Raw genomic sequence first — 11,946 nt, forward strand, 5'->3', positions numbered from 1 at the left:
GAAGAAACGAATTTTCACCTCAGTCTAAATAGCTAACTCTAAATCCTGAGACTGTGACCCCTGATTCCAGATTCCCCAACCTGGGGAAGCATCCCCCAGCATTTACTCTGTCCAGCCCTTTTAGAATTTCATATATTTCAATCACGTCTCCTCTCATTCCTCTAAGCTCTAGTGAATACAATCCAACAAATCTCTTCATATGATAGTCTTGCCATTTCCAGTTTCAGCTTAGTAAACCTTTGCTGCACTCCTTCTATGGCAAATTATCCTTTCTCAGGTAGAGAGACCTAAACTGCACCTAATACCTCAGGTGCAGTGTTACTAAGGCCCCTTATAGTAAGACATCTCTACTTCTGAACTTAAATCCTCTTGCAACAAAGGTCAATACACTACTTATATTCCAGGTTACCTGCTGTGACTGCCTGTTTACCTTCATTGATTGGTGTACAAGGACGCCAAGATCCCTTTGTACATGTACATTTCCCAACATATTTAAATATTATTCTGCCTTTTTGTTTTTCACTCTGAACTCTACAACTTCATATGAATTTTAAATATATTTATGAACCGGTGTCTTTTATTATTATTTAGATTTCTCATGTTTGCACATTCTTAGCTAGGAATGATGCTTTCATATTTCCAGTAGGATGACAGTTAGCATTAATGCCAAGTCCTAGATTACAATACACTGGGTCATGTACTAGAACATTAAAAACCGAAGCAATTGTCCTATGTCTCTAAATCATTAATCAGGGCAGCCCCTTAAACAGTTGTATCTCAGAGCTAAATGTACAAGAAAAAAAATGACAATAACATTCTTTTCAGGATTACCTTCTGTTTCGAAAAGTAGTTCCTCTGAAAATTGTGCTGCCAGAGCCACGCTGGGCCATGGAAATCCTTTCCCAGCAGCAAATATAATAGCATTGTACAAATAGTCAAGAAGAATACCCGGTTTTAAGTCTTTTTCTTCATCAAAATCTTCCCATTTTAGCAATTTAACTAAGTTACAACGGCCAGCTTCTTTCTAAGAGAAAACAAATAAAAATTAAAGTTTACAGAGGAACCTCGATTATCCAAATGACGTGGATGGGGAGTATTTTGTTCAGAAAATCAAACGCCAAATAATACCGTTTAGCCAAGCACTAGGACCTTGTGATGTTGTTTGGATAACCCAAAATTCGGGTAATCGAATGCCGGATAATTGAGGTTCCTCTGTATTTAGTGATAAAATTTTTCAAACAATGTTTAAATTAAATTGAGATTATAGAACAAAATATGGAACATTCTGGAAGGGCAACTTTGTCCAAGATATTGCATAGCCCAGTTCAGTAAAATCAATCCCATGTTATGCAACCTACCACAAATTTCAGGGCAACTTCTAATGTGCACTAAACCAATTTAACACATCATCTGTTCACAGTTACTGTACAAAATATTAAAATGCATTTTCTCTTCTTACAGATCTCCAATTCCACAAAATCTCCTCCCCTATAACTTAGGAATTCTGAGATCGATTACAGCATCTCAAGCACAGACTCGTGTCAGAACATAGCATATTCAAGTTCTGTGTAACTCTACTTCAATCAAACCACTGAAGCATTGCAGGAATGTAGGTTTTTAAAAGAATATCTGCTATATATACTGGAAAACTCCAGGTTTTCTTGTTCACAGGATGAGGATGTTGCCCATCCTTAACTGCCATTGAGAAGATTGTTTTGAGCTGTCTACATTTCCACTGGGGATTAGATGCACCCACAGTGTTGTTAGGAAGTCAGTTTCAGAATGTTGACCCAGCAACAGTGAAGGTGACACAGTTCCAATTCAGGATGTTTGGCGCAGGGAACTGGAAGGTGGTGATGACCCCTATGCATATGCAGTCCTTGTATTTCTAGGTGGTGGCACATTATTTAAGAAAATGCTGTTGAAGGATCTATGGTGTGTTGTTACTATGTATTTTGCAAATGGTACACTCCACTACTGTTGGAAGTGGTAGAGGAGTTGCAAGTTTACTGGGCTGCTTTGTCTTGGATAGTGTTGAGTTTTAAGAAAGTAGTTGGAGCTGCACTCAGCCAGGCAAATGGGGAGTGTTCCATTACACTCCTGACCTGGGTTAAAAATCACACAACACCAGGCTATAGTCCAACAGGTTTAATTGGAAGCACATTAGCTTTTAGAGCATCGCTCCTTCATCAGGTGACTATCACCTGTTGAAGGAGCGACGCTCTGAAAGCTATTGTGCTTCCAATTAAACCTGTTGGACTATAGCCTGGTGTTGTGGGATTTTAAACTTTGTATACCCCAGTCCTACACCAGCATCTCCAAATCATGACTCCTGACCTGTGCCTTGTAGATAATGGACAGGCTCTGGGAGTCATATGGTGAGTTACATGATACAGAATTCCTGGGCTGAAGCCTACAATACTCTAGTTAAGTATGATTTTCATCTGAGTGTGGTTTCATTTCAGGTTTTTCTTAGTAAGGCTTACCTAGTGAGTTCCCTCAATCTATCATCCCAAACTCAGCTTATTAACAATCCACCATGCCTCTATGACTCTGCTCTTTTACAATTTTAGTCTGAAGAATTCACCACTGATGGGATATGACAGAATATACTGTTAACCTTGGCACCAGCTCCATATTTGAAAGGCTATGATAGAACTGACAAGTGCTCGAATTTGCCACAGGTATGACAGTCAAGGTGAAACTGGCACTCCGCTTTGAGAACAGGAACCTGGAGGTCCTGGTGGACAGGGTTGTGCAGACTTCTTCAGGACTGCTAGTGGAGACAATACCAAACTGAGTCAACCTTGTCTGAGGTCATCCACCAGTCTGAGCTGTCCGGAGGAATGTCCAACAGTGTAGGAAGGAGGTCAATGACCTTTCCTGTTTTGCCAAGGTTAAGTGCCACCATGTTTTCTCTCCTACCTCATACTCAGTCTATCACTGTCACTGCACCCACCTCCCGCCAAGGCAACATCTTCGCTCACTCACTCTCAAACACCCAGTTCCCCATATATTGCCAAGCTACTCTCCGTCTCTGAATCACTCATTTGAAGCACCTCCCCACCTTTTCCCCATTGCTGTGCTACCCATTTGCATCTCACTTGATATATTCTTTTCTTTCACCCCAGGAGAAAATGGTCCATAATAGGGCAGAAAGAGCTAAGACAACATTCCCTCTAAGCTCACAAAAACTGCAGAACAGTTGAAGAATCATTAGACTTGAAATATTAACTGTTCTCTCTCCATAGATACTACCAGATGTGCTGAGTTTCTTCAGCAATTTTTGTTTCTGTGTGTTCCAGATCTCCAGCATCCACAGTTCTTTGTTTTATTTCCTCTTAACTGCCTGACTCCACTCATGGTGGTCAGCATGCCAATGCATTGTTTCTACTTCCGGACGCTTCTGTTTCAGAGGTCCACTCAGCACCAAAAATTGTACAGGGATTATCAGTGATCCACTGCCCAACATTTGCAGTGCCACCCCCAAGAAAGAGATGGACCTGACTTTTACTGTCCCAAGTAGGGTGGCTCAGTGGATAGCACTGCTGCCTCACAGTACCAGGGTCCCAAGTTCAATCCCCAGCCTTGGGTGACTGTGTGGAGTTTGCACATTCTCCCTGTGTCTGTGTGGGTTTCCTCCCACTGTCCAAAGATGTGTAGGTCAGGTGAATTGGCCGTGCTAAAATGTCTGTAGTACTAGGTGCATTAGTCAGGGGTAAACGTAGGGGAATGGGACTATCGGAGGGTTGGTTGGGACGAAGGGCTTGTTTCCACACTGTAGAGAATCTAATCTAAAGTATATGCCCTCAGAAGCTGCTCTTGACATGTCAGTTATTTGTTATGCTCTCTGATCCGGATCTGGTTAAAGATTGAGAGCTTGCCACTCCAACTGCTTTGCTTTTTTCTTTTTTATCCATCCTCTTTTTTTTTAACTTACTGATCTTGCCCTGAGCTTGGAAGGCATTGGTGACGGTGAGAGACGAGTGGCGGACCTCAACAGACCTGGGGTGCGGCATCAAGTGGTCTTGAGCTGAGCCCAAGGTGCAGACCTCAAGCGAACCTGCCACAGATCTTGAACAGACCCAGGATGCAGACCTTGAATGGGTCCAGCATGGAACAGAGTGAACCCCTACTTACTTTTCTGGAGCAAGGACAGGACCTGGAATCGGCAGCTGCTACATCAGCAGAGGCAACATGGCACCTGAGGATCAGCGACTTCATTGTTGGTTGGGTCTGACGCTGGCAGCAGTGAGGCTGTGACACAAAGGCATTATGGCAACGTCGTTGAACAGGGTGGGCCTAGCGATGAGGAACACATCTCTGATGTTGGTTGGTCTGGCACAGGCAGCTGTTATGCAGTAGTAAAGGAGTATCCACCCATGAAGATGGTACCTGAGGATCAGCAACTTCAGTATCAGTTGAATGCAGTGTAGATGGTGGTGAAGCAGTGGTGGAGGCATGGTAGCACAGGTATCATTGACTGTGATGAGCTGGCTCAGGACTGATGGGCTCTTCTCAAGCGATATCTATTTTCTTTCTTATTTTTAAATTATTCAAAATGGGGCTGTTGCATGGCGACAAATGAAAGCTTTTCATTGTATTTTACTGTATTCCTACTGTAAATTACACAAGACAATAAAATCAAAATCACGTTCTGAACTCAGCAAAGGTCTTATTTTATCCCTCTGCATCCTACCTCAATGCATTTTGGGCATGACATGACATTGAAATCTTCTTCCATTACCTTTGCCTCCATGTCCATTTCTTTGGAGAGGAGTCCTTTCACGGACCGACAGAACCCTTCACCTGCCACCAACATTTCCACTCCAGCTGGACATCGCCCTCACCCCTCGGTCTTTTACTTGCATTCGAACTGTTAATTGAGAACTGTTAATGTGACATTGGTCGCCTTAATTGCTCTGCTTCCCTCTCTCATTCCAACCTATCTCTCTCTGAACTGGGTGGGCAGTGCTCTCAGACTTAACCCTGACTTTGTAATCAACCCTGCAGACAAGGGTTGTGCTGTTGTGGCCTGGCATACTGACCTCTACATTGTGGAGGCTGTGCTTCAGTTCTCAGATGATTCATTCTGTCTCCCTCGGACCATGAGACCACCACTGAACATCAGGCTATTGTGTCCACAATGGTCGCTAATCTCATAGTCCCCAATCCCACACAGCCTGCTTCTACCTCGTTCCCAAAATCCACAAGCAGGTTTATCTGCGAACCGCCATCACTTCTGTTTGCTCCTGCCCTACAGAATTCATCTCTTCAACAACAAAACAGAAGTTGCTGGAAAAGCTCAGCAGATCTGGCAGCATCTGTGAAAAGAAATCAGAGTTAACATTTCAAGTCCAGAGATCCTTCCTTGGAACTGATGGTGGCTAGGAAAATGGTGGTTTATGTGCAGAAGATAGGTTGCGGGGAAGGGGTAAGGAGCAAATGATAGGTGGAGATAGAGCCCAAAGAGAGAAAATAATGGTTGGACAAACAATGGAACAGATAACAATCTGGCTGGGAGATTAAATAGCTGTTAATGGAGTCTGTTAGTAGCTAACAATGGATAGTTTGTAATGGCAGACAATTTGCTAACAAGGCTGGTGTGTGGAGTTGGCGGATAGGAATTGGAAGAGTTCAAGCCCTAAAATTATTGAACTCGATATTGAGTCTCGAGGGCTACAGTGCACAAAAGTAGAAAATGAGGTGTTTTTCTTCCAGCTTGCACTGTGCTTCACAATTCATTTCTTCCCACTTTTATCAATGCTTCTTCTGAATTGAATTGAATTGGATTATTGTCATCTGTACCGAGGCACAGTGAAAAGCTTTGTTTTGCATGCAATACAGGCAGATCACAGAGTTAAATAGCATAGATTAGTAAATAATAGGTAAACAGCGGCAAAACAAAAACATAGGTACAGGCAATTGCTAAGAGATTGTGAGTCCATTCAGTATTCTAAAAGAGTAGAGTAGAAATTGTTTCGAAACCGGTTGGTGCGTGGAACTTCTCCCATGTGGTACAGGCTGTAAAAAAGCATTGCTAGGATGGGATGGATCATTGAGATTGCCTTTCCTTGACAGCGGGCCTGGAAGATGGATTCTATAGATGGGAGGTTGGCCTTTGTGATTGTCTGAGCCAAGTTAACCACTCTCTGTAACCATCTCCGATCTTGAATGATACAGTTGCCATACCAGGTAGTGATACATTCAGGCAGAATGCTCTCGATGGCGAACCTACAAAAGTTGGCACGGGTATTCGCTGTCATCTGCCTGAGGAAGAAGAGATGTTGTTGGGCCTTTGTAACCAGTGTGTCCACGTGAAGATTTCAAGAAAGTTTGTTGGTAATGACCACTCCCAGGAGCTTGACGCTTTCCAGTCGTTCCATCACTGTGCTATTAATGTGTAGGGGAGCATGAGTAATATCCCGCAGAAAGTCAATAATAAGTTCTGATACTTCACATTGCTTTCAGAATTTTCAGTTCACAAGCACCAGTTACCTCTTTATCATGGATGTGCAATCAGAGTGATCTCAAGGCATTCCACTTTTCCTCAAAAAAAAATCTGAACTGTCCCCATGCATCTCCTCCATTGGGCCAAGCTCGTCCTCACATTAAACAACTTCATCTTGAACTCCTCTGACTTTCTTCAGATCAAAAATATGGCTACGGTTCCCAAATGGCCTCTGTTATATGTCTTTGTGGGACATATGGAACATTCTACCTGGTCCCTCCTCACAACTCTTTCTCTAGTGTATCAATGATGGGTGCTGCTTCCATCTCTCATCTAGAATTGTGAACATGTACCTTCATCTAGTTTATCTGACTCCTTCCTTCCATTCCTCAACATTTGTTTCCATTTCTGGGTACAGATTAACCACTACTATTCATGTCAAACCTTCCAACTCCCACAATTAGCTGGACTGTACATCCTCATACTTCCCCTACAATTGCAGAAGGTGCAACATGTACCTATTTACTTCCTCCTTCCTCACTATCAAAGGCTCGGACACACCTATCATGTGAAGCAGTAATTTACCTGCACTTTAATCAATCCTGGTCTGCTTTTATCATGCTCACAGTGTGATCTCCACTACATTGGGGGGACAAAATGCAGACTAGGTAACAACTTTGCAGAACACCTATGTTCTGTCCATAAAAATGACCCTGAGTTTCCTGTTGCCTGCCACTCAACATATCAACAGTCCTGGACAACATTTCTGTCTCATGCTCTATACAGTGCTCCAGCACAAACTAAACTAAAATGCATCTTGAGGACTACCGAGTCTCCAAATTTCAATATCAAGCTCAATTATTTAACGGTCTGAACACCTTCTTCCATGTCCTTTACCCATCCCATTCCCCTATCTATGTCATCATATGGACTGCTTCCATCACAGTCAGCCCATTTTCACTGACTAATGTTCCTTATTATCAACTCATCTTTCTCCCCAGCTCACCACTGTCTATTCCATCCACTATGTGCCCTGTTGCTGTTTCTCTCTCTAGGCTTTATTTTTACCAATCATTTACTCCTTATACACCCTCCCCCTGCCAACTCCTGTATCTTCATCATTCCCTGGATACAATCAGTTCTAAATAAGGTTCATTGGACCCAAAACATTGGCTCTGCTTTTTTCTCTTAGATGTTGCCAGACCTGCTGAGTTTCTTCAGCAATTTCTGGATCTCTTGTCTTTAACTTACTGTGCCAGGAGCCACTGACTGAAAATGATGTGAATGAATATTACTCCACTCTGACTGCAAGACATGTCTAACTGACTGAAGCAAATGTAGATTTTTTGCTGCGTCAGTTGCTAGCACACAGTGCAGGTGTAAAACTGATGAAGCATAATGATGTGCAGCAACATGTTCAGCCCAAGGATGCAAAGATGAATATATTACTCTGGTTTTCAGAGAACAAATCTCTGGGTCAGAATGTATTCATTGCTGGCAAGTGTAAATGAGCCACATTATCATGTATGTTTTGTTAATGTAGCTGTTAGCAAAACTGGAATCAATGGATATTGGAGGTAAATTCTCTGCTGACTGGAGTCATACCTGGCACATAGGAACATGGTTGTGGTTATCGGAGGTCAGTCTTATCAGCTCCTGGTCATCTCTGCAGGAACTGCTCAGGAAGTGTCCGAGACTCAATCTTCTTCAACTGCTTCATCAATAATGTTTCCTTCCCTCCATCATAAGGTCAGAATTTGGGATTTTCACTGATGATTGGATAATTTTCAGCACCTTTCTTAATTTCTCAGATATTGATGCAGACCATGTTCACATGCAACAAGATCTAGGCTATATCAAAGTTAGCCTAGTTTGATTCACTCCACACAAATGCCAGGCTATGACTGTCAACAATCAGAGACAATCTATCCATCAATCCTTGACATTCAATGGTTATTTATCAACACTATCAACATCCTGTGGGTTACCATTGACCAGAAACTCATTTGGACTCACCATATAAATATAGTGCTGAAAATGTGTTGCTGGAAAAGCGCAGCAGGTCAGGCAGCATCCAAGGAGCAGGAGATTCAACGTTTTGGGCATGAGCCCTTCTTCAGGAAGGTTCATGCCCGAAACGTCGACTCTCCTGCTCCTTGGATGCTGCCTGACCTGCTGCGCTTTTCCAGCAATACATTTTCAGCTCTGATCTCCAGCATCTGCAGTCCTCACTTTCTCCCATATAAATATAGTGGCCAAAAGAGCAGGTCAGATGATAGGAATCTTGCAATGAGTACTCATCTGACTCCCTAAGCCTGTCCCCCATCTACAAAGCATAAGTGTGATGGAATACTCTTCACTTGCCTAGATGGGTGCAGCTCCAGTAGCACTCAAGATGCTCGACACCATCCAGTATAAAGCAATCCGCTTAATTGGCACCACATTCACAAACATTCACTCCCTTCACTACCAATGCTCAGCACAACGGTGTACATTATCTACAAGATGTAATTAAGAAATTCAGCAAAGATCCTTATAGAGCATCTTCCCAACACACAACCACTTTCATATGGAAGTACAAAGGTAGCAGATACGTGGGAACACCAACATGTGCACATTCTCCTCCAAACCCTTTGCTATCCTGACCTGAAACTATATGGCTAGGTCAAAATCCTGGAATTCTCTCTCTAAGGGCATTGTAAGTCAACTTACAGCACTGCAGCAGATCAAGATCACAGCTCACCATCACCTTTGTATGGGCAACTAGGGACAGGCAATAAATGCTGGCCAGCTAGCAACATCTACATCCCAAGACTGAATAAAAGAAACTCCAGATTGTCCAGGAGGTTTTTCTCAATTATAGAATTACAGTTAACAATATATATTAATATTAGGTTTCACAAGTGCAGCCTGGTTGAGTATATTCTGTTCTTTGCCTATTATAAACTATCAATGGAATATGCCTTTTGTTTCAGTCAACCAATCATTGATACATATGGCCTATGTACCTGCATTGCACTGTCAGCACTGAAATTCATGTATAATATTGGACAATTCTGTGGTAGACTAACAGCAGTGCTACATTTCAAATTACCAACGCATCATAACAGTGTGAAATGACTTGCTTAACCTATTACTCAAATTTTTGACAGATTTTGCCCTTCCGGTGTAATTCAGGTCTGAAAGTTGTGGCCTTTTGCCCATTTGCAAGTTTGTGCAATACACAGTGAATAATGGTCTGATCAAAATAGCCTTTGTCCCATAAGGTAGCTTTGATGCCGCCTTTTTCTGCATCATGCTTGCAAGGTGAGCAAATAGCTAAGGCCTATTCACATACTTGCTAAAACCAATCTTAAAATGATTGGAAGTTTACGAATCCAAATATTTATGGTGACTGGTGAAGGTAGGCTTCTGATAGACCATAGTGGAGAAACTATGAGCAGATTTCTTAACTAATAACACATCAAGGAAAGGGAGCATGTTTGATTTCTGTATCTCAAAAGTCAATGAGTGTGAAATGAATTGTATTAAGGTATATAAGAAAATCGTTATGAGTCTATATCAGACATATGCAATGGGGCAGAAGATTCAGACTCATTCATTAAAAATACATTTCATCTGGTACCAAATATCGGCCAATTAGAATAATTTTCTCATAGAGTTATCGTTGAAATTTGAGATACTTACATGCGTTCTGATGAGTGTAAGAGAAAAAAAATCAGTATTTTCCTTTCAGCAAAATTAAAAACTAGAGTTAATTAAAGATTGCTCATCGCACAAAATGAATAACTAATTAAATATTTGTTGTGAGTCTTCTAACTTTGAATCATGATGAAATTACCTACCACAACATTATTAATTCGGTATTATGATTTTAAGCTTCTCAAATTTAAATTTGAAAGTAAGATGAACATTTATTTAAAGTACAAATTGCAGTACTTAAATTGAAAGTTTATGAAAATAGGCACGTATATTTCCGCCTGAGATTTCCACGCACAGATGGCCAACAACAATAACAACATGAAAAGGGGTCGGCAATTTATTTTCTGTGGTTCATCTCAGGTGGTGAGTTATGAGATCGCAGTCGAGTTGAGGGACATGAGGTGAAGAAGTCTACCCTCCAGCAGGACCAATCCGTTTTCCAGCCACCTAAACTAACGGCTCTTACCTGTAACCGCGCCACATGCTTCACATCGCTGACTTTCAGCGAGCTCATCGTTACTAGGAGACGGCTTTACTAACACTACATTCACATTCTCGCGAGAACTCTTATAGGGAAAGATGCATGTGCACTTCGTGTAAGTCAGGATGGCCGAGCGGTCTAAGGCGCTGCGTTCAGGTCGCAGTCTCCTCTGGAGGCGTGGGTTCGAATCCCACTCCTGACATGTTTTCATCTCATTTACAGCGATTAGGTATTCATAGAAAATGAAACCTGTTATTTTATTTTGCATTTTAGTTCCCATTAGGGCCATACTGTTCTCCGACGACTATGACAGAAGTATGTGATTATTCTTCTCCCAATGCAAAGAGCAAGATTTTTCCCGGAATAACAATGTGGACATTTTGCTGTTCATTTCGGGTTATCTTGAATTTAGAAAAGATGACGAGGTCCAAGTAAAGTATTTTCAGTACACCGCCTTCTTTCGAAGTTAATGAAGCACAGAAATATGAACTCGGAGAGGATAGCTACAACCTGTACACTAAAGATTATTCTCAATTAGATTATTACTCTCAATCCACATTAGCTTGCGATTTTCTCCCGTATTACTTTCGCAGTGAATGCGAGACAATAGAGATTAGACAATTATTGTTTCTTTAAATTATTTTACTGCACTCGAAATATGTAAGCAATGATATTTGCATGTGCATTAAAAGTACATTTTTTTTATAGTGAATGGAAAAACATCTGTACATTAAGAAACCAAAGCAGAAGTTGCTGGAAAAGTTCAGCAGGTCTGCCAGCAAGTGTGTAAGTCAAGGTTAACCTTTCTGGTCCGGTGACCTTTCCTCGGATTGTTCTGAGGAACCCTTTGAGGAAGAGTCACCGGACTCAAAAGATTAATTCTGATTTCTCTGCACAGATGCTGAACTTTTCCAGAAACTTCTGTTTTTATTGGTTTGTATGTTTAAATAGTTAGTGAACTGCAAAACCTTTACACTCGGTAAAAAAAAACTGCTGGAAATAAAAACAAAACAGAAATTGCTGGAAAATCTCAGCAGGTCTGGCAGCAGCTGTGGAGAAAAAACAGAGTTAACGTTTTAAGCCCAATGACAGTTCTCAGTGAAGGATCACTGGACCCAAAACGTTAACTTCGCTTTCACTGCCAGACGTGCTGAGGTTTTTTTTTCCCAGCAATTCCTGTCTTTGCTATGAAAACCATTTTGAGAAGAATAAAATTTATCACAAATTATTGAGATATTCAGATGTCACAACAGTAAGATGAAATTCAAACCATGATAGTCAGCTAGATATCCATGGAGTGAAATTGTTTCAA

General features: G+C 41.5%; 1 protein-coding gene and 1 non-coding gene across 2 annotated transcripts in view; one reads left to right on the forward strand and one right to left on the reverse strand.

Annotated features, from left to right (window-relative positions):
* Positions 1 to 10,667, reverse strand: part of c3h8orf74 (chromosome 3 C8orf74 homolog) — a 35,241-nt gene extending 24,574 nt beyond the window's left edge. Inside the window, exons 1-2 of the mRNA XM_060854845.1 lie at positions 10,620 to 10,667; positions 832 to 1,024 (exon numbers count right to left, since the gene is read on the reverse strand). Of these exons, the coding sequence (XP_060710828.1) occupies positions 832 to 1,024; positions 10,620 to 10,667 (241 nt within the window). The remainder of the gene's footprint in view (positions 1 to 831; positions 1,025 to 10,619) is intronic.
* Positions 10,668 to 10,753: 86 nt separating this feature from the next.
* trnal-cag (transfer RNA leucine (anticodon CAG)) lies at positions 10,754 to 10,836 on the forward strand. Its single transcript has one exon. It is a non-coding gene; the product is annotated as a tRNA-Leu (tRNA).
* Positions 10,837 to 11,946: the final 1,110 nt, after the last annotated feature.

This window comes from Hemiscyllium ocellatum, chromosome 3 (assembly GCF_020745735.1).
Source record: "Hemiscyllium ocellatum isolate sHemOce1 chromosome 3, sHemOce1.pat.X.cur, whole genome shotgun sequence".
Classification (NCBI taxonomy): domain Eukaryota; kingdom Metazoa; phylum Chordata; class Chondrichthyes; order Orectolobiformes; family Hemiscylliidae; genus Hemiscyllium; species Hemiscyllium ocellatum.